The sequence below is a fragment of the Eulemur rufifrons genome, chromosome 5 (genome assembly GCF_041146395.1).
Source record: "Eulemur rufifrons isolate Redbay chromosome 5, OSU_ERuf_1, whole genome shotgun sequence".
NCBI lineage: Eukaryota > Metazoa > Chordata > Mammalia > Primates > Lemuridae > Eulemur > Eulemur rufifrons.
In genome coordinates this window covers 25,574,487-25,601,371 of record NC_090987.1, presented here as the reverse complement: position 1 = coordinate 25,601,371, position 26,885 = coordinate 25,574,487, and the positions used below count along the sequence as shown (strand labels likewise).

At 34.8% G+C, this 26,885-nt stretch overlaps 1 protein-coding gene across 1 annotated transcript in view; it reads left to right on the top strand.

Annotated features, from left to right (window-relative positions):
• Positions 1-26,885, top strand: part of PIK3C3 (phosphatidylinositol 3-kinase catalytic subunit type 3) — a 109,287-nt gene that overhangs the window by 48,414 nt on the left and 33,988 nt on the right. Inside the window, exons 11-20 of the mRNA XM_069468040.1 lie at positions 3,070-3,224; positions 4,847-4,937; positions 8,499-8,566; positions 14,856-14,961; positions 16,449-16,565; positions 20,690-20,821; positions 22,699-22,827; positions 23,490-23,559; positions 25,490-25,554; positions 26,606-26,690. Coding sequence (XP_069324141.1) covers positions 3,070-3,224; positions 4,847-4,937; positions 8,499-8,566; positions 14,856-14,961; positions 16,449-16,565; positions 20,690-20,821; positions 22,699-22,827; positions 23,490-23,559; positions 25,490-25,554; positions 26,606-26,690 — 1,018 coding nt within the window. The remainder of the gene's footprint in view (positions 1-3,069; positions 3,225-4,846; positions 4,938-8,498; positions 8,567-14,855; positions 14,962-16,448; positions 16,566-20,689; positions 20,822-22,698; positions 22,828-23,489; positions 23,560-25,489; positions 25,555-26,605; positions 26,691-26,885) is intronic.

Sequence of the window (26,885 nt, the reverse complement as noted above, 5' to 3'; positions counted from 1 at the left end):
GTATATATAATCATGTGTCGCTTAATGACTGGAATGTGTTTTGAGAAATGCATCCTTAGTCAATTTGGTCATTGTGTGAACATCATAGAGTACATTTAAACAAACCTGGGTGATAGAGTCTACTGCAAATCTAGGTTAGATGGTATAGCCTACGGCTCCTAGGCTATAAACTTGAACAGCATGTTACTGTATTGAGTATCACAGGCAACTATAACACAATGGTAAGTATTTGTGTATCAAAATGTAGAAAAGGTACAGTAAAATTATATTATAATCTTATGTTATGGATATATAACCTTATGGGACCACTGTCATATATGCGGTCCGTTGTTGGTCTAAATGTTCTTATGCAGTACATGATTGTACATGTAAGGCCACCAGCAAAGGAGGACCACTCCTTTGTGTTGACACAATGCATTGGTGGATTTTAAGTTTTACTAATTCTTTATGGGATATGAAACAGAGCAGCAATTTTTTTCTTCTTAATTTTTACAGGGTGAATGTGTTCTCAAACATAACCTAATAGTTTATGTTAGCCAGCAGGCTGGGCTTATGGGGTGTAGAATAACTTCTCAAGTTTCGATACATATATGGGAATGCTGATCCTGTAGAATAACAATTATCAAAGACATTTTTTAGGGGAGGGGAAAAACCCAGTGAAATCATTTTAACTTAGTAGTGGCATATGAATTTCAAGAAACAAGTGAAGCATTTATTAATGTCAGTAATTGTATGTGTATATTTAATTATAGTAAAATTTAAACACTGAAATCAATGGTATAGCGAACCCTTACATATAATTAATTCACCAATCTTTAGCAATTGCCAACTCATAGCCAATCTTGTTTCATCTATAACACTGCTCACTCTATCTACCTTCACTAATCCCCTAACCTCTACTAGATTATTTTGAGATACCCTCTGACTTCTAGCCTACTGACTGTAAATCAGAGGTTCCCATGACCCTCTCCTTAGGTTCAATAATTTGACTCACAAAACTCAGGGAAACATTGCTTACTATTATTGATTTATTACAAAGGATATTCTAAAGGATACAAATGAACAGCCAGTTGAAGAGATATATATGGTGAGGTCCTAAGCACAGGAGCTTGTGTCCTGTGGAGTTCAGATTGTACTGCCTTTCTGGCATCTGGGTGCATTCATCTTCACAAGCCTGGAAGCTCCGAATCCTGTCCTTTTGGGTTTCTTATGCTATCTGAAAAAGTCAGTATATGTTTTTTTCAAATCTATATTATTTTTCTTTCACTGTATTAGCTAAAAGCTACAAATAATAATGGCAAATAATAACAATGATAGTGTTCATCTTTCCTTGTTGCTCATTATTATGGAAATGCTTTTAGCATTTCACTGTTTAATGTGTGTTTTGTACTGGTTTCAGTCAAATGCTCTTGTTTATGTTTAGAGAGTCTCTCTCTCTCTCTCTCTCTCTTCTTTCTTTCTGTTTCCCCTTCTCTCTCTCTTTCTCTCTCTCTATTTAAATCAAGCATGGCTTCTGTATGTTATTACACACTTTTCTGGTACCTGTTCATATCATATGGTCTCTCACCTTTAATTTGTCAGTGTACTGTAAGTGTGCTGATAGATTTCCTATAGATTTCCTAATGTTATACCAGACATACCCTTATAAAATAAATCTTAATCTAATACCTATCTTTGATATGCTAGTATTGTATTTAAAATTTGTTTGTCATATTTTTACTTCTGTGCAGTTCAAAAAGAGAGAGATTCTGCTTTATAATTTAATGAGGAAGTGGTATTTGAGATAGACATTGAAGGAAGTGTACAATTTTCACAGTTGGAGCTTGTATTCCAAATGGAGAGAACAATATGAGTGAAAGCAAGGAGACTGAAAAGCATAGGAAAGAGTGTGGTGTATATATGTAGCTGTTGGGAAGGCAAAATCAGAACCTATGTCTCTAACTGAAAATGCCTATATGAATAGTTATACTTAATTCAATAAGAAATGGGAAGTCAGTGAGTGATTTTGACATAGCGCTTTGCATTTGCACTCTGAAGCATTAGAATTAACTTGTTCTTGGGAAAAATGATGATCACTATCTAGATAAAATTTCATAGCTCTTGGGAAATTTTTACTGAATTGCCTAAGATAGAAACTTGATTTTTTTTTTTTCTTTTTTGCTTTGTTTTACTTGAATGCTTGTGTCCTTCATGCTTGGAGGAATTTTCTATTTTTCAAGATGTGACTATATAATGAGAAAACAGACTTTGTACTATTGAAGTTAATTCATTTTCATACAAATGAAGGAAAGTGTAGTTTGAATATAGATTACCAAATGACCAACAAATCAGATGGTGATAAGTACCTTAAAAAGATGAAAGTTTTCTGGGCTGTAAATACAGATGAAATTTCACTTGCTCCCTGCCCCTTACCTCCTACTTTGTGTGCCCCCCGACCCCTTCCTAAGTTTCATGGAAGACAATTTTCCATGGATGGGGTGTGTGCAGTTTTATAGGATCTTACATTTAAGAAGCAACCCAAATGCTGTAAAACCTGAGCTTTCAGGAAAATAACAACGTAAGGTTTTTTAAAAATCCTAACTGGAAAAAGAAGAAATTCTGTGAAAACTTTTGAAAATTTGGAGTTTGTTATGTAATATTAAACACAGAATGCAGTTATCTATTGCTGAAGAAAGGAATTCTTTCTTAATTTCTGTTTTACATGAACCATCTTGATCCTTCCAACCCCCTTCTCTTTTCCCCCCCCCCCCCCCTCCTTTTTGGATACTACTACTTTAAACAAGTCATTTACTCTGGCCACTTACTCTGTTCCAGACACTATTCTGTGACTTCCTGTTATTAACTGATTTAATCCTCATGTTCTTCTCTAAGGTTTGCATTATGTCCATTTCACAGACGAGGACTCTGTGAGGCATGGAGTGGTGAAATAACAGTAACATGCCAAAGAAAACACAGCTGAAAAGTAGTAGATAAAAGTAAAATGTTACCTTGATGTGTTGGAATAAATTATATCTATAATCATATGAACTTTGTTTTCTAATATTAGCTTGCTTTTTGTCTGTTTTCCAGGATTTGTTGATGTACTTATTACAGCTGGTCCAGGCTCTCAAATATGAAAACTTTGATGATATAAAGAATGGATTGGAACCTACCAAGAAGGATAGTCAGGGTTCAGTGTCAGAGAGTGTGTCAACTTCTGGAATAAATTCTGCAGAAATAGATAGGTATGGATATCCCAGGGAGGGCATATTTTAAAATTCAACGGTTTTCCCCCCTTTCACATTGTTACCTTCTTTCCCTTCCCCCCAGATATACTAAACCCTAGTATTGCTTATTTTGAACTTTTGCCAGTGACTGTGGCATGAGCACTCACTATATTAGAAACCACTGTTTTGCTGGCTATTGAGTCAGAATACCTGAGTTAAAATCTTGACTCTGCCACTTACTAGCTGTGCAAACTTGTAGACATTATGTATTCTCTATGTGTCCCCAGTTTCCCATCTTAAAAATGAGGATAGCAATAGTAGCTGATCTTTAAGAGTCGTTTGATCATTAAATGAGTTAATATTCATAAGAAATTGTAATGTATAGTGCTCAGTATGTGTTAGCTACTGCTACTTATTCGTGTTCAAATAAAATGAAAGAAAGGGCATGTTAGCTCAAATAGTTTAATGAAAAATTGTATTTTTCATTAACTGCTTTTGCCTCTTTAGTAAGTTATACTTGAAAAATAGCATATTATTTGAATTGCAAGTTAATTGTTAACAATAGCAACAATTAGAAAATCCGACCTTTGTGTATGATACTGTGTGATGTGGTCCACATACATTATCATGTTACAACTATCCTCTGAGGTTCGTATTCATATCCCTAATTTAGAGATGAAGGACTTAAAGAGAAGTTAAATGAATTGTCCAAAGTCTTATGTCTCGCAAAGCGTAGAGTTGACTCCAAAGCTCATTTTCTTTCTACTTTCGCATTTTGCTTTTCAAAACGTCTTAAAATTTGAAACAAATAGGAACTTTTGGGTAAAAACTCTGAGGCTCAGTGATACAAAATGGTTTTTGGAAAGTCATGAGGTTTGTTAATGACAGAAGCAGGTCTAGATTTCAGATTTCCTAAATCAGTCTGGTCATTTCAATTATTACATGAGTTCAAGATTGGATTTCTGAATTCTTCCTTACGATTATGGTAATGCTAGGCTTTATCTTCCATGTTTTATTTGGAGAAGAATGGAAAAAGGAATAAAATAAACATTTTTCTTTCCTAGGCTACTTTATAGTTTTCTATTTTTAAGAAAAGAGACCCTTTATGTTTTCTCTCACTATATATTAGAGGTCTTCAACCTCAAGTCATGCTTATTTACCTTTTTCCTTACTTATGCCACATAGAATGTTTTAGTGGGAAAAGTGTATTCAAAATTTTATAATGGATGAAAACTGTAACCCAGTATTTCCAATTTATGGTCTACTAGCAAATAATTTTGTGAGGTTTTTTTTTTCTTTTAAAAGATAAAAAAGAGCTGGGTGTCTTGTGGCTGGATATGTTTGGGAAATTCTGGTTTAAACTTACATGGGCTTTAAAAAAGAACACAGTACTTTTCAAAATCTTTAATATGCAAACTTGCACATAATTTTCCCAAGAGGCTGTAACCCATAATTTTTGACCATGGCGCATAATGTTACTTTTTCCAGAACATAATGTGACTCTAGTGTTACACAGAACACACTTTAGGAAGTGATACATTAACCAGACACAATTGAGGTGAACTATGCTAAAAAATTTGTGTCTTCTCCTATAGATGGAGTATTTTACATTTCACTGATCTCTCCTGTTGCTTTTTCAGCTCCCAAATTATAACCAGCCCTCTTCCTGCAGTATCTTCCCCTCCTCCTGCATCTAAAACAAAAGAAGTTTCAGATGGTGAAAATCTGGAGGTGAGTACAAAGCTTTCCGGCATCTTATAGGAGAGATCCTACCAGATAAACATGTTATGTCTTTCTTTAAAACCTTGATTTTGATTAAATAACCAAATATTACAACTTTATTAAATAACTCGTTTTATGATGCATGTTTATGACTTTTCCCCTCAGCATAAAGTGCCAGATAATCCTCAATTCAAGTCATTTTATTGGTGCTTGGGGCATATAAATGGATTCATATGCAATATGAAAATGAGCTTAAATATTTTATTAGGGAAACTCAGAATATTTACTGTCGATGTATTTATGAACATAAATGTAATTGTCGGTGTTTGTGATTACATTGTAGAAATGTATGACTTTGATAGTAGGGATAATAAACTAAGCAGCTGCTTTTAACCATACAGATGAGTAGACTCATTTTTGAGGTAAAACTGACCTATTAGACTAGTGCTACTTTGAAAAGTACATTTGCAAGTGAATTGCAGAAGCTGATTTAGTATGTATTGTTGAATTCGTCCCCAAGATTTCTAATTTAGGAAGAAACTTTCACACCCCTGATGTTAAAAACAAATAATATGTGTTTTGATATTAGAATTTTTTTCTGAAGAAACAAGCCCATTAAAAGTGGGTGCAAAGGTCAAGAACAGGCATTTTTCAAAAAAAGACATACAGATGACCAACAAACATTTGAAAAAATGCTCAACATCACTGATCATCAGAGAAATGCAAATTAAAACTGCAAGGAGAGACCATCTTACACCAGTCAGAATAGCTACTATTAAAAAGTCAAAAAACAATAGAGGTTGGTGAGGATGTAGAGAAAAGGGAAGGTTTATACACTGATGGTGGGAATGTAAATTAGTACACCTTCTATAGAAAACAGTATAAAAATTTCTCAAAGAACTAAGAATAGAAATACCATTCGATCCAGCAATTCCACTACTGGCTATCTACCCAAAGGAATAGATATCATTATATCAAAAAGATACATGTACTCATGTTTGTTGCAGCACTATTCACAATAGCAAAGATATGGAATCAACCTAAGTGTCCATTATCAGATGATTAGATAAAGAAAATGTGGTATATGTATATATACTATGGAATACTACTCAGCCAAAGAAAATGAAATCATGTCTTTTGTAACTACATGGATGGAGAACTGGAGGCCACCAGCTTAAGTGAAATAACTTAGAAAGTCAAATACCCTATGTTCTCACTTATAAATGGAAACTGAATAATGTGTACACATAGGGTGGAATAATAGATACTAGAGACTCAGAAGGGTGGGAGGTTGGGAGTGGGGTGAGGGATGAGAAAGAATTTAATGGATACAGTGTACACTATACAGTTGATAGTTACACTAAAAGCCCAGACTTCACCACTACACAGATAAATCCATGTAACAAAACTGCACTTGTGCCTCCTGAAGCTATAAAAATAAAAAAAGAGAGAGACAAAAAAGTTCATATGAGTTTTTCTTTTTAATTGCTTTTAGTCAGATTTTAGGAGTTAATGACTGAATGAATTTTTTGTTTTAACTAGTAAACATTAACGTTTGCATGTTTGCATACCTCTTGATATAACAGAAAATGCTTAACTGAAAAAAGAATTTTTAAATCAGAGGATCATGGAATCCTTAGATAAACTCTTTAAACCATCCCCCTACATCTAATTATTTTGCCCTTTCAAAGCTAATTCATTGATTGATTCATTCACACAGATTTTTTGAGCTCTTAATATGCACCAGAAACTGTACTGGGTGCTGGGGTTGATGCAGCAAACAAAACCAGCCACAGCCTTTGTCTTCTTGGAGCTTACACCCTACTGTTGGGATGGTGTCACTCTAAATTCATAATCAGAAACCTCAGATGAGCACTCAGTGCTCTCTGCCGTCTTACATTTCTCTAGGTAGGTTGATTTCCCTGCTCTACAGAGATTTTTTTCATACCTTTTCCGCTCTGTTCTTCATACTGTGCCTCCCAATCTGCAGATGACAATTCTACCTAATATTTAATGGAAACAATAGAAGCTACTAGGTGAGAATGGTCTTAGTTTCCCATCACCAAGTTTATCCTTTGCTTTTGCTTTTTTACACAGAAGAAACACAACTCTCTTCAACTATGTGCTATTTTCTTTTCTTGATAGAAATATTGAAGTATGTGTTAGTACTTTCCGTCTTAAAAATTCAGAAAAACAAATAAAGCTCTCCCTCGACACCACATCCCTTGAACAGCATTTTATTTTTTCACTTCCTTCTCAAAGGAATTGTTTATACATACGTTTCCTTTCCTTCTTTTCCAGTCTTTAGTCCATGTCATTCTGGCTTTTGCTTAAAACTTGCTTTGCTAAGTTATTAAATGACTTTAATGTTTTTGATTATACATACTTTATGGTTCCTTTTAGAATATTGAGCAAAGTAAGTAACTTTCTTCTTGAAAAATGAACTCTTCTCATAGTTTAGGTGATACCATATATCCCTTGTTTTCCTCTTCATCTCTCTTGCTGTTCTTTCTCAGTTTCCTTTGTCAGCAGTTTTTCCTCTGCTCGACATCTGAATGTTCCTCAGGGTCCTCTTCTAGTCTCAATTTATACTCTTGCCCTAGGCTATACTAATAAACTCAAATTTATATTTCTAGCTCAGATCTCTCATCTGGGTTTCAGACTCATGTATCCAGATACCTACTTGATCTCCATTGTATATCTGCCAGGTATTTCAAATTTAATATTTCAAAATATAATACAACTCTTTCCCTTCACTCCATAGCCAGCTCCTCTTCTAAAATTTCCATCTGTGACATAACAAATCAACACATTTGCTAAATCCAGAAATTCGGTAGTTTACTGTCCATTCCTTTCTTTCCTGTTTCCTCTCTATCTGCAAGTCCTATTAATTATACTTCCAAGATATTTCTTCAATTTGTCTCCTTCTCTCCATCTCCACTCTCACTGTTCACTCTTCTAGACTACTCTAATAGCATCCTCACTGATCTCGTCCACACTTTTTAGAGCAGCCAGAGTCATTTTCATAAAATGTAAATCAGATCATCTCACCCTCCTGTTAGGATCTTTTATTAGGAATCCATTGCTTTTAAAATAAAATCTATACCCAATGATACTGTGATTTTAAAGGTCACATAATTTGACCCTTGCTTGTCTTTTCAGCCTCTTTTACTTTAGTATTCACTGTATTTTAGCTACATGGTTTAAAATTCCTTGAACAAGCCAAACTCAGAGCCTTTGTACATAGTGTCATTTTGGTCTTGCCTGAATGTCAGGTCCTCATCGCTGCCTTTTCTAACCTCCCAACCTAAATTATTTTTATGACCATTTCTTTAATGTCTCCTCCGCTACCAAATATTAAGCTCCAGGAGGGCAAGGCACTCTGCGAATTGTGGCATCCTAACCTCTTATATATTGTCTGGTTTAGAATAAATACTGGATGGATGGATGAAAATCGAATCTGTGACATAAGGTACACAGATGAAAACTGATAATAAAATACAGACATGGTTACCTCACTCCTGTTAATAGCAGATGGTAATATATGTACATTTCTTTTAATTCTTTCAGCAAGATCTGTGTACATTCCTGATATCAAGAGCCTGCAAAAACTCAACGTTGGCTAATTATTTATACTGGTATGTGGAAGTAATTTTGTGTTTATTTTCTTATTACTCCTAAGGACTATTTTTTCTTATGCTGTAAATATAAAGACAGTTTGAAATAAGATGTGAACATTGATCAAAAGTCTAGATACAGTATTTTTATCTAGCTGTATTCATTTACAGCTGGGCTTATAGAAATGTGTGTTAGCACCACTGTTTCTCTTCCCTATGCTAACTTTCCAGGAGCTGGGATATAAGTAGATAAGGTAATGAGTATTTTCAGTTTGATATCTGTTTGTCTTTTATGCTATTTAAGTAGTGTGAGTATGGTACTTCACAGTCCATCAAGAGTGTCTGTTTTCACATTATTTACCAAAACATTGGAATCATTTAAAAATAGGAAGTTGGAATCCAAAGTTACCTTGTTACCTTATCTCGTTTTAAACATGAGGAAACTGAAGCTGAGGCTTTCTGTAACTGAACTTGGTAGAAGCTGGCTTAGGATTACATCATTTTTCTACAACTTGGCCATTTGCAGAGTATTTCAGGGATCTTTTTTCATTTGTCCCTGTGAGGTTAAATGGGGCATGTATAAGCATCTCTATTTCACATCAGAACAATATCCTGAGTGAGTTGAAGGAAAGAGAAACGAAGGCACAGGAGGCATAGAATGGCCTTAGTTTCTAAGTATTGGAAAACTAAATATTACTTTTTAAACTTCTTGACATACTTGAAATTTTTTAACTGTAGAAATGATCTCTGATCTAATCTTGTTGCACTGTTTACAGCCGTTTTAACTTAAATGGTGCAAATTAGTAGATGTCCATTCTAAACGCTCATTATAGGTTGAGCACCCAAATCCAAAAATGTGAAATCTGAAATGCTCCTAAATCTGAAACTTTTTCAATGTTTACATGATGTTCAAAAAAATGTACTCATTGGAGCATTTTGGATTTTGGATTTTCAGATTTGAAATGCTATGTATAATATAAATATTTCAAAATCCAAAATTCTTCTGCTCCCAAACTCTTCAGATAAGGAATGCTCAACTTGTATTTCTGAATAATAATAAAGCATTTTGGTTTTCATGAGGAAATTTAACAATACTGTCTTGCTTTAAACTGGGTTTAGAGAAACTGTTCTGTGGGTCAAATCAATCTTTAACTTCATTCTCTCACTCTATAAAGGTAATATTATTCTGGATACTGCCCCATAGCCAAGTAGTAGGTTACTAAATTGGAGCAATCTTTTAATGAACACATGTGTTCATTATTTACATAAACAATATCTGTTTAGTTTACTCCTTTATGTTTCTCTTTACAACAAAGAAAAACTGCTACCAACCATCTTAACTAAATCAGTCGTTTTTTTCCCCTTTCAGAACCTGTGATTTCTACCAACCACCTGCCACCATGGGCCTCAATAGTGGGGAGAAAAATAGTTCCCTACTTTTACTTTAGCAGTTTAATATAATATTCATAAAACTACATTTCCCTCACGTTAAATTTCAATATGTCCTTGAAAATATACCGACAGAATGTTTTGGCTAGTTATTAACCACCATTTTTTCTTTGAAAAATTTACTTTGAAATTCTCATATTACCAAATTGCTACTTTTTCCTTGTAATGTAACCTCTTGCTTCCTAATGTTCTCTGTATTCTGATCTGAATTCTCAAGCATATGTCTATTCGCTGGTATTATAGAAAAATATTTCCTCATGAAAATCTAAATATTTTAGATAGATAGAGAATAAAGAGAAAAATGTATGGGGTATGTTGCCAATGATTTGAGTTTTTTAAAGCTGCTTAGGTATTTTAAAAATTAGGATTTTAAGAATTCCTTTATAGATATTTTTGTATTCTTACAATATTCGTGGAAACTTTTCTCTGGCTCAGAACTTATAGTATAGAGTAGTCACTACTGTAAGAGTTGTATGTGTATATATTGATTATGAGGAACTTTGAAATTTTGTATTTTTGGGATTCGACTGTAAACCAGATTTCATTTAAAATTTGAAATTAGTTTTGATAGAATCTTTAAATCCTTTATTGAAAGTAGGAAGAATTTTCAAATCATTCCTAAAGCAGCTAAACAGTAGGAAACCTATTAGATTAACAGTTTCCAACATGGCAACTGTTTCTATTCAGAAACAGCACTCTGTTTTCTTCATAGATAATAAACAAAGTACAGCCCACGTCCCCAGTCTTATAAGCATTCCATCAAACTTAGGTTTGATTTGTGTTTTCCCACTGTATCTCTGATTCATTGAGGCAATTGCATGTGCTGTGTCTGTTCATTCTCTAAGGAGTAATTGTTTTTCCCATATTTACAGTCTGCATATTACATATTCAGAAATACTCATGAGGAGAAAAGCTATTGATGTGGACTCTTGACTTTTGTAGACACTGCTTTTGTGAATGTAGGGTAAAAATATGGGAAAAAACTTCAAATAGTTGGTTTAAAATGATCATTCTCTTCCTTTGAACATGGACAAAATAATATAAAAATAATCAAATGTAAGAATTTAAACGCCTCTCATTCTAAGCTTACTCTATTATAACAAATGTATTAAAATATCAATTTTAATTGGTTGTGCTATTTCCTTTTGAACATTTGAATTTCCTTTTTTTCATTTGTTTCCTTTCTAGTGATTTAAACAGGATTCTTGCTGTAGCTAAACCCTGAGGGCTTTACAGTTGTGCTGACAATCGTTTTTAAAATGAATAGTGTCAACCTTTTAAGCCACAGAGGGGAGTTATAGTCTCCAATCTGTAAAATGTTGGGCATCAGTATCTATAAATTGTTCCAGATTTTTATAGCCATTGCAGTATGTTGAAATTGAGAGTAAACTTTGGATCCTTTGACATGTTTTCTATAACTTTTAAGACCTTTCAAGGTAATAAAGTTTATTTACTCCACAAAATTAAATTGCCAGGAAACAGGTAGCCCACTGATGTCATCTTACAATGGGTAACTGGACAATTTTGTCTGCATTTCTACTTTAAGATGACAGTTTTCAAAGGAATGCCTTAGAGTGCTTTGTAGAATCTAATTTATTGGTGTGAACAGAAAACTCAAAAGTGATTCAAATCTAGGTCTTCTAGTCTTGATACCTTGTCTTTCATATTTGAAGATGACACTGTCATTTTTATTTTGGATGGACTTTTTCTTTGTAACGGAACTTTGGTTTGAATGACTTTTCAGAGGTGTTTGATACTTGACCCTTATCATGAGCATCAGTGATGCCTTCAAAAATAGGAAATAGCTGCAGCCATAGTGCTTACTTGGTGGTCAGAAAGTCCTGAACACAGGAGTCGGCCTGTATATTGTGGTCATCTGTATGTTCATTCAGAAATGGGTTTGCTGTGTAAACACACAGGAAAAGACACTGAATATACTAAGGTGACGGAGATAGTCAAAGACTTTAACTAATGGGTAGAAGGATATGCATTGGATTTAAGACCATATTAACAGTTATACAGTTTAGAACCACTGCCTTTTTGGCGTTCTTAGGTGTTGTCCTGAAATAACCAAACATTTAGTTGTTTTTAGCTTAATTATCTATGATCTTCTGCAGTGATGGAAATGATCTTCCATTCTGTGTATGTATTAATAGCTACAGAGCACTTGAAATGTTGATAATGTGACTGAGAAACTGAATTTTAATTTAAATAGTCATATGTGTCTAGTGATGGCTCTAGAAGTTCTAACAGACATTCTCGATTCAAGATTTGGGAATGCCTTGTTGAATTTTTGGTTTTGAACTTTTGGAAATATGATCTAGTGGTGGATGTTTGTCGTGGTTCAACTTCTCATACCACTTTACAGAAAACTCTGGGTTATATATGACTTGGGACTGCTAGAACATCTGTTATTGTCACGGTAAAGCATTGCACTGGGAAGTGGGAAAGGGACAGCTCTTACTTTTATCAACCTTTAAAACACTTTTTTTTGTATCAGAGTATATCGGATATATCAGGGGATACTGAAAGCTTTAAAGATATGGCACCTGGGATCGGTTTCTTTATAACCTATGAAGGGCACTAAATGATAGTTAAACATGTGAAACAGTGACAAGCAGGGAACATTATCAGCACAAGTTGTGTGAGAGGATATGCCGATTCTAGGAAGTCAGAGAAAGAAGAAATTGTTAGGATCCATGAAGACTTCCTGGAAGAGAAAATGGCAGCTAAGCTTGAAGGATGGATAGAATATGGAAAGGTGAAGAGATAGGGAAGGTATTTCTGGGCAGTACTACAACGTGAGCAAAAGTACAAAGTGGGTGTCTAATGAGGGATATTAGGGCATTGACCTGAGTAGAGTATGGGGGCATAAACCGGGGAGAGTGGAAGTTTGGAAGAGAAACTTGGGGCCATAGAACCTGTTTAAAATCGTAGAAAAGAGGTAACCATTGATGTTTTTGTTAACACAGATAGGACGTAATAAAATTATTTTAAAGATGAAAAATTTAGTGTGAATGAATTGAGGTTCTTTTTAGAGTTAAGAGAGGCTAGATTTGTGGTATCTGCCATTTGATTCTAAGTGGGCTGCCTAGTACAGAACCATTGTAAGAGGCATTTAATAGGAAAAGTCAACAAGGTGTGGTGACTAATTGAGTACAGGTTTCTGAGGCAGGGAAGTGTGAGCTAAGTTTGGCTCTAGATGCATGGACCACAAGTTGAACACACAGTGCCAACAAAAGTGTTAGGTAGGGTTTGTGTTCTCTGGTTCGGTCACAGCTCTACCTCTCCCTGTTTTCTTATATTCGAGTGATTCATACCTTTGTTTCCTGCCAAACTTCTGTGAAAACTTGAGTTTGTGAACCGTGCCTCGTGAGAATTTCTAACCCAAATACCTGGACTAAATATTGATAGTACCTTCATAGATAGAGGTAGAAAAAAATCCTATTTAGTGGGCTAACTTCTGTTTTACACATATTCAATTAAAAATGGAAAACGGTGTCTTGAAAAAGGAGCCTGCCACTTGAAAATTAGGGTGGATGAATGTGAAAGCAGACCACATAATGAAATGCAAGAGTAGAACTCAGATGTTAGAAAAGGAATGTATATTTATATTTGAGAATTATCAGTATTGAGATAATAGCTAAATCCATGAAAGTAGAGTTATTCATTCATTCAACAGTAATATATTGAATATCTGTTATGAGCAGGCATGGAAGTGCTGAAGGTATAGTGGAGAACAAGACAGGTGAGCTCTCTGCTTTCATGAAGTTTACCTCTAGGTGGTTGAATACGATATACTCTTTCCAAGAAATAGATTACGGATAATGAGCATCTGTGACTTGAAATTTGGGAAATGTGGCCTGAGTTCCAGTCTCAGCTCTACAATCAACTAATTGTGCTGCCGTGGGCAAGACACAACGCCTCCAAGTTTCACTATTAATAAAGCAAGCAAGTTGATCTAGATGTGTGTTTTTCAGACTACACATCATGCTCCGTTGAAAGTAATTTAAAGCTTCACAGTATCCTATTTGTTATTTAAAGGAAAATAGAACAGAGCAGCAGATACTACTTTGTGAAATTTTTAGTTTTATGCATCAGTGTGCACACATATGGCTCTGTTTACCAAAGTGTGATGTAAATGTTACTTGTTATTATGGTTTGTTCCCATCAGAACATTTAGAAACACTGGATTAGATGACCTCTAAAATATTCAGATCATTGTTTATATGATTTTTGTAACTGTATAAGCAGATTAGGTTTAAGAAAACATTTAAAATTTCTTTAAGTCTCTAAAACCACAGTTTTGTAATAGAAAAGTTGAAGATTATATATAGATTTTTAAGAAATGGGGAAATTGGATGGGAAAGGAAAAACAAAATTTAAAATTAAATTCATCTTTCCAAAGTATGTTAGTGAGAGAAGTAGCTTCAGAGTAGTTTTCAGAGTTAGAGAGCCTATGTAATACCAAAGTATTAAAGTATTACATAGATTATGAAAATAATAGTTCTTACTGAGTTATTTGGTATATATGTGAGCTTAGATGATTTTTGAGGATGTTAGTACCCTAAGTACCTCATAAGCTAATAGGAGAAAATGCTTTTTTTGGTGATAAAATTTTTAGAAAATTTAGGATATTGCACAAATTAAGGCATTACTACTGTTAGCTTACCTGTTTTTGATAGTTGTATATGTTGCTCCTTAATTTTTCACTTTTAGGAGTGGTGATAAAATGTGTTTGTTACTCCAGTTTAGTTATTTTTGCAAATGTGAATTAATCTGTTTTAATGTAAAAGTATAAATATTTTCAAAATGAACGTGAGTTTTCATATCACGTGAATGACTTAAACATATTTTTAAGGTATGTGATTGTGGAATGTGAAGATCAAGATACTCAGCAGAGAGATCCAAAGACCCATGAGATGTACTTGAATGTAATGAGAAGGTTCAGCCAAGCATTGTTGAAGGTAACCAAAGTGGGGGTTGACAAATTGCAGTGCATGGGCCAAATTTGGCCTGTTGCCTGTTTTGGTACATCCATGAGCTAAGAATATTTCTTATATTTTTAAATGGTAGAAAACAAGTCAAAAGAAAAATAATATTTTGTGATGCCTGAAAATTGTATGAAATTCAAATTTCAGTGTTGATAAAAAAATTATTCGAACATAGTCATACTCATTTGTTTTCATATTGTCTGTGGCTACTTTTGCAGTACAATAGCAGTTTAATAGTTGTAATGGAAACAGTATAGCCAAGAAGGCCTAAAATATTTACTCTTTGGTCCTTTACAGAAAGTTTGTTAATCCCTGATTTAATGAAATAAACCTATATATGGAATTTAAAAAATAAAGCTTTGCTTTTTTATTTCCTTTTCTACTTTATATTCTTCTTATCAAGACTATATACATTCCCAGAAATCTAGCAATAATTATATTGCAGATACTTTATATAACTTATGTGACTTACATTTTTGCTTCTTCAACAGTTAAGAGATTGTGAGGCCTAAATCTGCTGGTGTTCTTTTGATTCTTAAAGCAATGTCACAGTTCGGCCAGTAGAGGGTGCCAAGGCAGTGAAAACTATCATATATGAATCGTAACTTTGCTACAGAAATATTTACTTCATAGCATCTTTTATCTGTTGTTTCATGTTCTTAAAAATTTAAATCACATCTTATTAAACACATCGAGACTAAGCTTTTATATACTTCTCATAGCTCAGAGCTTCTCAATATCAAACTGATTGGCAAATAAACCCTTTGTCTTCTCTTCCAGTTTTACTTCTGTCTCTTGCAGCTTCTGTCACCCTGTGAAGACATTTCATTTTCTCTAAGATTAAATTTCCTCATCTTTGACGTGGGGTTGATAACATGTGCCCAGCTGCCCTTACCAGGGTAATTGGGAAGATTAAATGAGAAAATGCATTTTACAATATTTTATGAACTGGGAATCACTACATAGCATTTAGTTTTTATGGCTTATATTTTACTAAATAAGCACATATTGTGGTGCTATACAAGTATTTTTCTTTCCATTTTTTTAGTTTCTTGACGATAGTATCTTTGTTTTTGCCATATAGATGCCTGGCACATTTCTGAAGACATCCTAGGCTTCCAGATATTTATTGAATCAAGTAATGAATGAATACATTTCAGGTTGAATGAATCCTATCTCATCACATGATTGTATGTTGGGGGGGGAAGCGTGCTGTCATGGATAAACCACTATGCACTGAAGACTCAGATAATTTTCAATTGTGAATGCATTGGTGGTGTTTAGCTAAGATAGCAGGTTTCTCGTTATCTCTAAATCAAGATAATTAATCTTTTTCAGTTTTGTTTTGTATTGAAGTTTACAGCTTTTAGAGGTATAAATAAAGATCACCCATGCTATTAAAGAAACCCTGATCACTATGCTACATAGAACTAATTTTCCTTTACTTTGATTCCCTTCAGGGTGATAAGTCTGTCAGAGTCATGCGTTCGTTGCTGGCTGCACAGCAGACGTTTGTAGATCGGTTGGTGCATCTAATGAAGGCAGTGCAGCGTGAAAGTGGAAATCGGAAGAAAAAGGTAAGCCTGTGGTGTTTGCTTTTGTTTATGACTAATACTTGGCATTATAAAATACTGAGTTTTGGCTATTGTCTCTTTGAGCTGATTTATTATCTGAGCTTCTTATCTTGCAATTAAAGTAACAGGAACACTTATAAGCACTGATTATTGAGTTTACATATATTGATACAGTATTTAATCTTCACAAGAACCCTATAAGTTAGGAACCATCATTCCGATTATGAGGAAAAATAGGCAAAGAGAGGTTAAATACTTTGTCCAATGTGACACATCTATTAAGTATTAGAGTTGAGATTTGTGCTCAAGCATTCTGAGTCCATATTTTTGTCTACAATGCTGTACCACCTCTCATTTTAGAATCTTAGTATATTAGAATATAATACATTTGAAATGGAAAAGGTCTCTAGAGATCATTTAGACTAGAATTTTTCTGAGAAAATGAAGGTCCAGACTTGCCCAAGTTTGCAGAACTGGTTGTTAGTAACAACACTGGCTTTGTATCTGTTCTCCTGGCTAGAACATTTATCTTTCAACTCTGAGGCTTCTGCTTGATGAGTAGAATAGATGAGTATATACATAGTCTTCATATGTCACTTTTTCTGATCAGTGGGCTACGAATGTTTACTACGTATGATATGAAGGATTTGCTTGGTGTTTTCTCTTTTCCTATTCCCATTAGATACTAGGCAGGTCTTTCTTGGTCACCTTTGTAAAACAACACAACACATTTTACGGTTATTCTTCAGACTTGTAAGAGGAAAGCAGAGAGAAGAAAAGGTGAAGAATTGAGTCAGAAGTTCCGAGGAATCAGGTTTAAAGGTTTAAAAAGAAATGCTGGCAGAGACATGTACAAGGAATAACGTTCACCCGGTTAGAAAGGGGAAGATAGGCTGAGGGGAAACACATTTTTATCGAGTTGGCATTTTCTTTGTTGTTGAGCAGAGTCACAGACCATGGTCAAACATATAAATTCCTGCTGCTCTTCTCCATGGAGCTCCTCTCCCCACAGGAGCCGGTGAGAAGCAGTGTAATCCCAAAGGCCCACCAGCAGAGGGAGTGTCTTTCCTCTGACATGCAGTTTGGGGCTTAAATTTGAAACCACAGTTTGCTTTTAAGTCACAGGCTCTTCTATTCAGCAGACACTTGAGCCTCTGGCTGCACTTCAGTTTAGCTATCCTGGAGGATGACAACTTATCTGAGATATCAATCAGACCCACCCCCCCAAAAAAATAAATTTTGTGTTTGCCTCATAGCCTGTATTTCAAGTCAAACCATCCCAGATATAGCGTCAACATTGGCTAAAAATCTTTCTGGGCATTTTATCATAATATGACATGATAAAAGACAACCTTAATTGTATTTACATAGATTTACTAGAATCAAGCCGTGGTACCATGGAGAAATGCAAAAATGGCTTTTAACTACTATTATTTGTGTTAATAACAGTAATAATGAAATAACCCCTAATAATTTAAAATCATATATATATAGTACTTTTCCATTCCTCATAATTAATTTGAGGGAACTATATCAGGGTGAGTGTAAGCACTGATGTTTTAGACTTGTGACAAGGTATATTAGTCTGTTTTGCATTGCTATAAAGGAGATACCTGCGGCTGAGTAATTTATAAAGAAAAGAGATTCATTTGGCTCACAGTTCTGCAGACTGTACAAGAACCATCACCTCAGCATCTCTTTCTGGTGAGGGCTTCAGGGAGCTTCTAATCAAGGTGGAAAGTGAAGGGTGAGCAGGCGTGTCACATGGCAAGAGAGGGAGCAAAAGAGGGAAAAGGTGGTGCCCAGCTCTCTTAACCAGCTCTGAGTGAACTAATAAAGGGAGAACTCACTCATTATTACCAAGCCATTCATGAGGGATCTGACCCCATAACCCAAACACCTCCTGCCCAGCCTCACCTCCAACACTGGAGATCAAAACTGAACATGAGATTTGGAGGGGCCAAACATCCAAACCATATCACGAAGTAATCTGAGTTAAATGTCAAATGGATGAAACACATGGTAATATTGTTGCTATCTTCTTTCCTTTGTTGACCTTTCGTTTAGGAAAAATTGTTAGAAGGGATCTCTGAGACTAGGTATTTGAGTTCTCATAAAAATACCTATTCCCTTGACATTTAAAAAAAATTAACACTTTCCTTTTTAATGTTATAAGTTGTCTCTTCACTTTTGTGATTCTTTAGGGAATATTTATTATTTATTCTACAAATATGAAATAGGTATTGCACGCCCATTGTGTGCCATGCACTTTCCTAGGTTCTGGGGATACAGCAGTGAATATAAAAATCTCTTCCCTTATGGAGCTTAAGTTCTTGTTGGAGAAGAGAATAAATGCAATAAGTGAGTAAAGTGTATATAGTATGCCAGAGAGTGGTGTGTGCTGTGGTGAAAAATAAAGCAGGAAGGGGGCATAGCAAGTACTGGGGTCAAGTAATAAGGCATATTTCACTTCTCAATAGAAAATGCTCAGGGGAGTCTTCACTGAGCAATTGACATTAGAACAAAGACCTGAAGCAGGTGAGGGAGTCTTCTGGAGGAGACTGTTCCAGCCTGAGGAACAGCAGTGCAAAGGCCCTGAGGTGGGAACATATGTGACAGGCTTGAGAAATTGGAAGAAGCCTGGTGTATTTGGAGCAAAGGGCATGGGGGACAGTAGTAGATGAGGACAGAGATAGTGGGGAAGTGGATGGAATTTATCCTTATAAATCATTAAAGAACTTTTCCTTAAACACTGAGTAAGAGCGGAAGCTCTTCAAGATTTTGAGTAGAAGAGTGCATGATCTGGCGTCATTTCAGCAGCAGCACTCCGGTTGCTTTTGATAAGAGACTGTCAGAGGGCAAACGTTGAAGAGGAAGAGCAGTCGGGGGCTGCTGCAGTAATCAAGATGAGAAATGACGGTGGCTGGGTCCCTAGGGCTTAAAGTGGTGGAGATGGTGAGAAATGAATGGTTGGATTTCTCACCCTTTTCTTATTATCTGCCTTTTGGTTGTTTTATTATTTATCAGCACATCAACTAAAAATTGGTTAAGATAGGATAACTTCAAGACATCATTTCACATTAGTATATCTGACCATTCATTTCATTAGGAAGTAGATTTATTGATTTTTGTAAGACATATATGTAGAAATTCATACTAGTTTTCAGTTGATTTTAACTTGAACATGTCATTATTCAAAAGGAGAGTTGGAGTATGACTGACAGGAAATAATTTAATGTCTTGGTGGTCCTTGAAATATAGTTTTTCTTCTCTCTTTAATTCCAGAGTTCTTTTCTTTGACGCAGACCCTGCAACATCAAGCACTTCAGCCTCATAGTAGCATTGTAGTTGAAGTGCTTTGTGCTGCTGGGATTGGCAAGCAAAGTTTTCACTCTTAAAAAAACAAGCTCACTTATTTTAAGAATGCAAGACTTCCCCAGCTTTTAAAGGAAATTGTTCTTTTGAAATTGAATAGAAGAACTTCATCTAAGCAGTATAGATGTTGCTAAATGATGAAGCTGTTTCACTATGACTTAGATTTCTCAGTTTCTGAAATGTTGGCTTAGTGTAGTATATATATGAGCTGAAGAAAATGAGTGATAATATCTCAGGAAAAGTTTGATCAGACAGACTCAGTGAAAGGTAGAAGGTAGGGTCCTAGTTCCTCCAAGCAAATTAAATTTCCTTTTTAAATTCAAAAATTGAACTGGGGCAGCATAATGAAATTCTCACTTAATATTTGGTCATGCAAAATTAAGCTTCACATGAAATTACAGTTTCTCTCTGTGGCTTCACAAATCCTTGGGAAGCAGAAATTGAATTTTTAGGTCCAACTTGAATATATTCCTGATTCAGCAAGTGAAATGTATTCTCTATCCTTCCTGTGAAAGTCCAGCCCTTCATAGTCAAGGGATTGCTCCTTTTAAAGCGTGCTGCTGCTATTGTTAAGTGGATTATTCATAAGTCCCCGTCTCTCACATAGGCACTTATCTCTTTTGCATTAGTTTGGTGCTTTGTAAATATTTTAAAGTTAATAGTAATAGAATCATTTTTATTTCTTGTCTATAGGTTTTAGAAACTACTCTTCCATTTTAACCTAATTAATCCTTTCTGATTTGTTCTTCTAGAATGAGAGACTACAAGCATTGCTTGGAGACAACGAAAAGATGAATTTGTCAGATGTGGAACTTATTCCTTTGCCTTTAGAACCTCAAGTAAAAATTAGAGGAATAATTCCAGAGACAGCTACACTATTTAAGGTAGTTCTGATGGATCTTAAATATATACGATTGGAACCCATTTCTCTAAAACTAAATCAGAGACACTACCTTGGCAAATTATTACATTGCAGAGAATATCTATAATTCTATTTGATTTAGTAAGTATTAGATAAAAGGGTAGCTTTTATTTATCATTGTGTTTTGACTTAAGATCTTCTTGTGTTACCAGTACCTAAGCATTTTTAAATGATCTATGTAAAATGTTCTTATATCTCTGGGTTTTTTTCAATATGTAATTCTTTGAGCTAATTGTTAAACAGAGCCACAACTACTTTTCTTCATGTAAGCTATTTTTTTTTTTAAAGGTAAACTGAAAAACTTATGCATTCAGTTCACGAGTTCAGATGGTTAGAAATGAGTCCCAGTTGACCTTTTTAACATTTCTCAGTCTGATATCTGTTCTATGAACCTTAAGTTTTTTCTTATATTTTTAAATAGCCAGTCTCTTTAGTCCTTGCTAGCACACCAAGCTTGATGTGCTTTCTTTTGGCTGGCCATCAGTACAGGCAGAAACAGCTGATGCAGCCGCCTTCCCTAATTAGGCTAAAGGGCCAAAGGACTGAGCGTCAATACTGTCTGGGCGTCATGCTGCAAGATCTCTGGTGAAACACATATTTTTGGGTTTTGTGATTCTAGTGGTGAAAGGGCATAAGTTGCATTGAACATTACTTTGCATACAATAAAGGAAGGGCTCACAGAACAACAATTAATGTGTATAAAAAGGAGTACAATTTTTTTTTTTTTTTGAGACAGAGTCTCACTCTGTTGCCCAGGCTAGAGTGAGTGCCGTGGCGTCAGTCTAGCTCACAGCAACCTCAAACTCCTGAGCTCAAGCGATCCTCCTGTCTCAGCCTCCCGAGTAGCTGGGACTACAGGCATGCGCCACCATGCCCGGCTAATTTTTTCTATATATATTTTTAGCTGTCCATATAATTTCTTTATATTTTTAGTAGAGATGGGGTCTCGCTCTTGCTCAGGCTGGTCTCGAACTCCTGAGCTCAAACGATCCGCCCACCTCGGCCTCCCAGAGTGCTAGGATTACAGGCGTGAGCCACCGCGCCCGGCCAAAAAGGAGTACAATTATAGTAGAAAATAGTTCATATTTTTTAAGAGGTATGTTTCAAGGCAACCTGTTGCAGCTCAGTTCATACAACTAAAACATACATTTCATAAAGCAATATTTAACCTTACTGCATGTTATGGACTGATGGTTTCTATTCTTTTAAAAATTATACTGTTGCTTTAATTTTTAAATGTTGCTTACAATGTATTTAATTGGCTTTAAAATTTATTAACAGATTACACCTGCAATTTGAAAATACTGGTGTAGGGGATATAATAGAAATATTTCTTAGTCCGTGCTTATAATCCACTGGGGGCTAAAATGTGCATTTTTATGTCGTACTATTTCACCTTATTTATTCCAGTATATCTCCAATAATTGAAATAACAATGGTGGACATATATAGGATGTCTGCTGTGTATCAGGCACAGTGCCTGGAGTTTCTGATTGCCTTAACATCTCTGCAGAAGAGGTATTAACTGTATTTTGTAGGTGAGGAAACAAGTTAAAGAATATACACAAGATCATCCAGCGACTGCCTGGCAGAGCCTGAATTCATATTCATGACTGATTTCAGAGCATGTGCTCTCTCCTCCATGTAATCTTCTGATTATTAGCAAGTTCATTGTTCTCTCCAGGACACCCTAATGTATCTCACTGACAGCCCAACTCGTTTTTTTTAGGTCCTGTTTACTTGTGTGTTTATCTTCTATATCAACATTTTCTTCTATGTATGGCAAATCTTTTGCATTAATTTATGTCCAAACTGGAAAACAATATTTTTATTTTTCAGAGTGCCCTTATGCCTGCTCAGCTGTTCTTTAAGACAGAAGATGGAGGGAAATATCCAGTTATATTTAAGCATGGAGATGATTTACGCCAAGATCAACTTATTCTTCAAATCATCTCACTCATGGACAAGGTGAACATAACCTCATGGTGATGGGGAACATTATTTCATTTTAGAAAATTATGGTTTGGTACATATGCCGTTTACAGAGACAGAAGTATTTATAACATTCAGGTATAATCCTAGAAAGTTCAACAATCTCCGCTTGACTTTGAACAAGTTTGTTTTTGTGCACTTCAGAATAGTTCTTGTGATGAATATAAAAAGAAACTGCATGTGTTTAGAAAACATTAAAAATGTTTTCTAAATTGAGTTCTCTCAATGTCAGATTTAGTAATTTTTTCCTTAGTCTATCTTATTTGTTTGTTTATTTATTTATTTATATTTAAATTCCCATTCCTGTCCCTGGTTTTAAAAGTATGTTGCCCTTAATACCTTTTTTCTGAGTTTCAAAATATTTTATGTCCAGAAAGAATTTTGTAAAGTGGTAGGAGGGACTCTACTGTTCATTGAAAACCGCTGACAGATTTAGAGTAGATCAAAAATTTAGCCTACCATCATTTAAGTGGTTAATAAATTTAATTTTGATGATCAAAGTTAAACTAATTAATTAAACTTAATTTCCATTTACCTCCTAAATCTATATTATGTTAAACTGCTATAATATTTGCCCACAAACTGTTTTTTAAACAGTCTTTACATTTAGTTAATATATTTTATCTTTTGTTCAAAAGCTGTTACGGAAAGAAAATCTGGATTTGAAATTGACACCTTATAAGGTATTAGCCACTAGTACAAAGCATGGTGAGTTTATTTTACATCATGATTGCTCGTTTCAATGTCTGGTAATTATGTCTCTTTTTTTATTTGGAAATTTCTAAGAATGTTAGAGATTGAACTCACTTGTACACTAAAGTCCAGTTGGGCTGGCCTGCCTACCTCCCTGTCTCCTCTCCCTTTTTTTTCTTCTCTCCCTTTTCTTCCTCCCCTCCCCTTATTCCTCTCCTTCCTTCCTCCCTTCCTCCTTCATCATAAAATGGCATATTCAGAAAAAAAAATTAACTTTTATAAATATATGCTTTGCATTCAAACTGGTTGAAATTCTCACAGTAGTTTCTTAACATGATAATTTGCATCCTAAGTTGTCATTTTAAGAGTTATCATGACCCAGAAAGGCTTTGTACTGTGCTCTACTTTTAAAAGCCACTCAGCAAATGATATCAACTGAGCTCTGTTTTATATATTTCAACTCAGTTTGTGGGGGCGGGTGTGTGTGTGTGTGTGTGTGTGTGTGTATACACACCTCAGGCATCTCAGTCTTTTTGAGATTGAATAACCTCTTGAAGTTTGGTGAAAGAGTCCCTAGGAATTCTGGCCCAATGTGTATTGTAAATCCCATAGTCTTGTTACTCTTAGAGCTTTATACCAGTAGTTACAGTAGTTGTGTTGGAGAAACAAAATACCTGTTTTAGATTTTCTGTCCTTTCCCCGGCCACTCCCAAATCTTTTTGATGGTTTAATTATTCTTTTTATTTTCTCCTCAGAATGATCTTTTTTAAAATGCAAATATGCTTCTTTACTGTCTTGCATAAATTTATTTATTAGCTTCCATTTTCCTTTTGGACAAAGACCAAAAATCTTTACCTAGTTTCTAAATTCTTAAACAACGTGATACACCCTGGTGTACCTCGTGCCTCTTTCACCACTTTCCCTGCTTCCTAGGCTTTAGCCACGCTGGCTACCTTTGGTTTTCTCTAATGTCCCGTGCTCTTTTCAGACTCCAGGCCTTCACTTACGCTGTCATCCATAGCTTTACCTGTTAACTTTATTATGCTTGAAAACATGGCTCAAATGTCAGATGTCCTTTGATCCCTACTGTAACTCAAGTCTTCCTACGCTATTCCCTTTCATAGTACCCTTTCAGTTACAGTACTTGTCCCATTAAATATTGTAAGCTTTACGATGTATGTAGGCAGGGTCAAGCATCTGTTTTTGCTTACTTGGCAAAGTTCTTGCTACATAGTAGAAAAATAATAAATACCTGTTAAATGAATTAATGCAGACTATTCTGTATTTGTGATATAAGAATAAATGAGACATTTCTTACTCCAAAGGGGTATATAATCTCCTAATTTACATGCAAATTATAATATATTTGTTGTTTTACCCTCCTGTTCTGGTCCTCAGATTTGCCAGAATGACTTTTTTCTCATTCTCTCACGTAGTATCCCCTTTTTCTTCTTTTTGTTAGTTTGAGGGATTTATACTTACCTCTCATATCATTTCCAGGGAATGACAGAAAATGGAGTATTAGACAAAGGAGTCTATGGACTTACATACATTACATAGGATTCGGGGATTGTATTATACCATCGCAAATTTCTTAGGATGATTTTAAATTTGGAATATTTTTAATTGGTATATGTTATAAAACTACAGAAAGAAGAAATTTTTGATGTTAAATTTAAGAAGCTTATTCTATTACTTTGTGTCCCTCATGTTCTATGATAGAAATTAGCCTAGAGAAACATACAGATTAAATCAGCTTAATTTTTAAAAAGGTTTCCTTTAGTTACTATGACATAAATGCCAGTATAAACTTAATATAGTGTTCATAGACTTTTTTAAGTTGTTACATGTAGATTTACATTTACAGATGAAGATGATGCTTAACAGAATCTTTTATTTCTTATCCATTAGCTGTGCTTAATTCAGTGAATTAATTTCTGTGCAGGCTTCATGCAGTTTATCCAGTCAGTTCCTGTTGCCGAAGTTCTTGATACAGAGGGAAGCATTCAGGTACAGTGTCAATTTTAAAGATAAAATTCATAAATATATTCTTATAATAAAAGGATCTTTATAAAAAGTATATGGAGTTAAAAATAAAAGTCTTTTTAATCATCCTTCTTTACTCAAGGTTTCCCCCCTTTCTTCAGAAGAAAACATTGTCCACAGTAGGAAATTCTTCTGTGTTAATACATAAAGATGCTCAATTCCTTGAATGACCGTATTACATACATGGCACATAATAGATCAGGAGTTAATTGATGAACAAATTAAAAATTTGTTAGTTTATGGCTACATTATTTTTCACAGTATGGAAATATTGTAATTTATTTGACCATTAATTGATGGACATTTTGATTATTTCAATTTTTGTTGTTATTGAGAATAGTGCTATAGTGATATTCTTGCTTATACATCTTTGGTACAATTTTTTTTTTTTATGGCCCCTGTTTTCTACCTCTAATCTCTTGCTCCCCTTCAATACAAGAAAAGGTGTGTTGCTCTTGGAATAAAGCAATATATATCTTTGGAATTTTCTTACGCTTTAAATACATGGATTAGTTCTTGTCACATCTGAATGATTTATTTTGTTATTTTCTAACTATAATTGTCCTTATTCTCTGTGTAAGAAAAATGTATATAATTAACACGTAAATATTTCTTCATTCATTCACACATTCGTTCAGAGACAGAGTCTCACTTTGCTGTGCAGAATATGATCAGGGCTGTGGCTCCAATTATAGCTCCCTGTAACCTCCCCCTCAGCCTACTGAGTATCTAGGACTATAGGCATGCATCAGACTCGGACAATTTTTTATTTTTTGCAGAGACGGAGTCTTGCTCTGTTGCCCAGGCTGGTCTCATACTCCTAGCCTCAAGTGAGCCTCCTGCAGTGGCCTCCCAAAGTGCTGAAATTATAGGCATCACACACTGCAACTGGCTCTCTTATTGTATTTTTATTAAGTTTTAAACCAGGCACTTGTTGGTCATTATATATAATTTTAAAATGACTAATTTGTTTAATTGTATTGAATTCTCAAACATGTAAATAATGTCTTTTCAGAACTTTTTTAGAAAATATGCACCAAGTGAGAATGGGCCAAATGGGATTAGTGCTGAGGTCATGGACACTTATGTTAAAAGCTGTGGTAAGTTTTTTAGGCTATTACTTTCCATTGTGATATCTTTGAATAAAGAAAAGCAGGCCATCCTGATATTGCCATGTACATACACATTGAAAACATGTTAAGATTTAAATGTTCTATAAGAAGGGTGAAAGATAAATTGTTGATAAAAGAAGTCATCAATGCTTTGATGTAACAGTAGTAGCAAGGTATAAATTC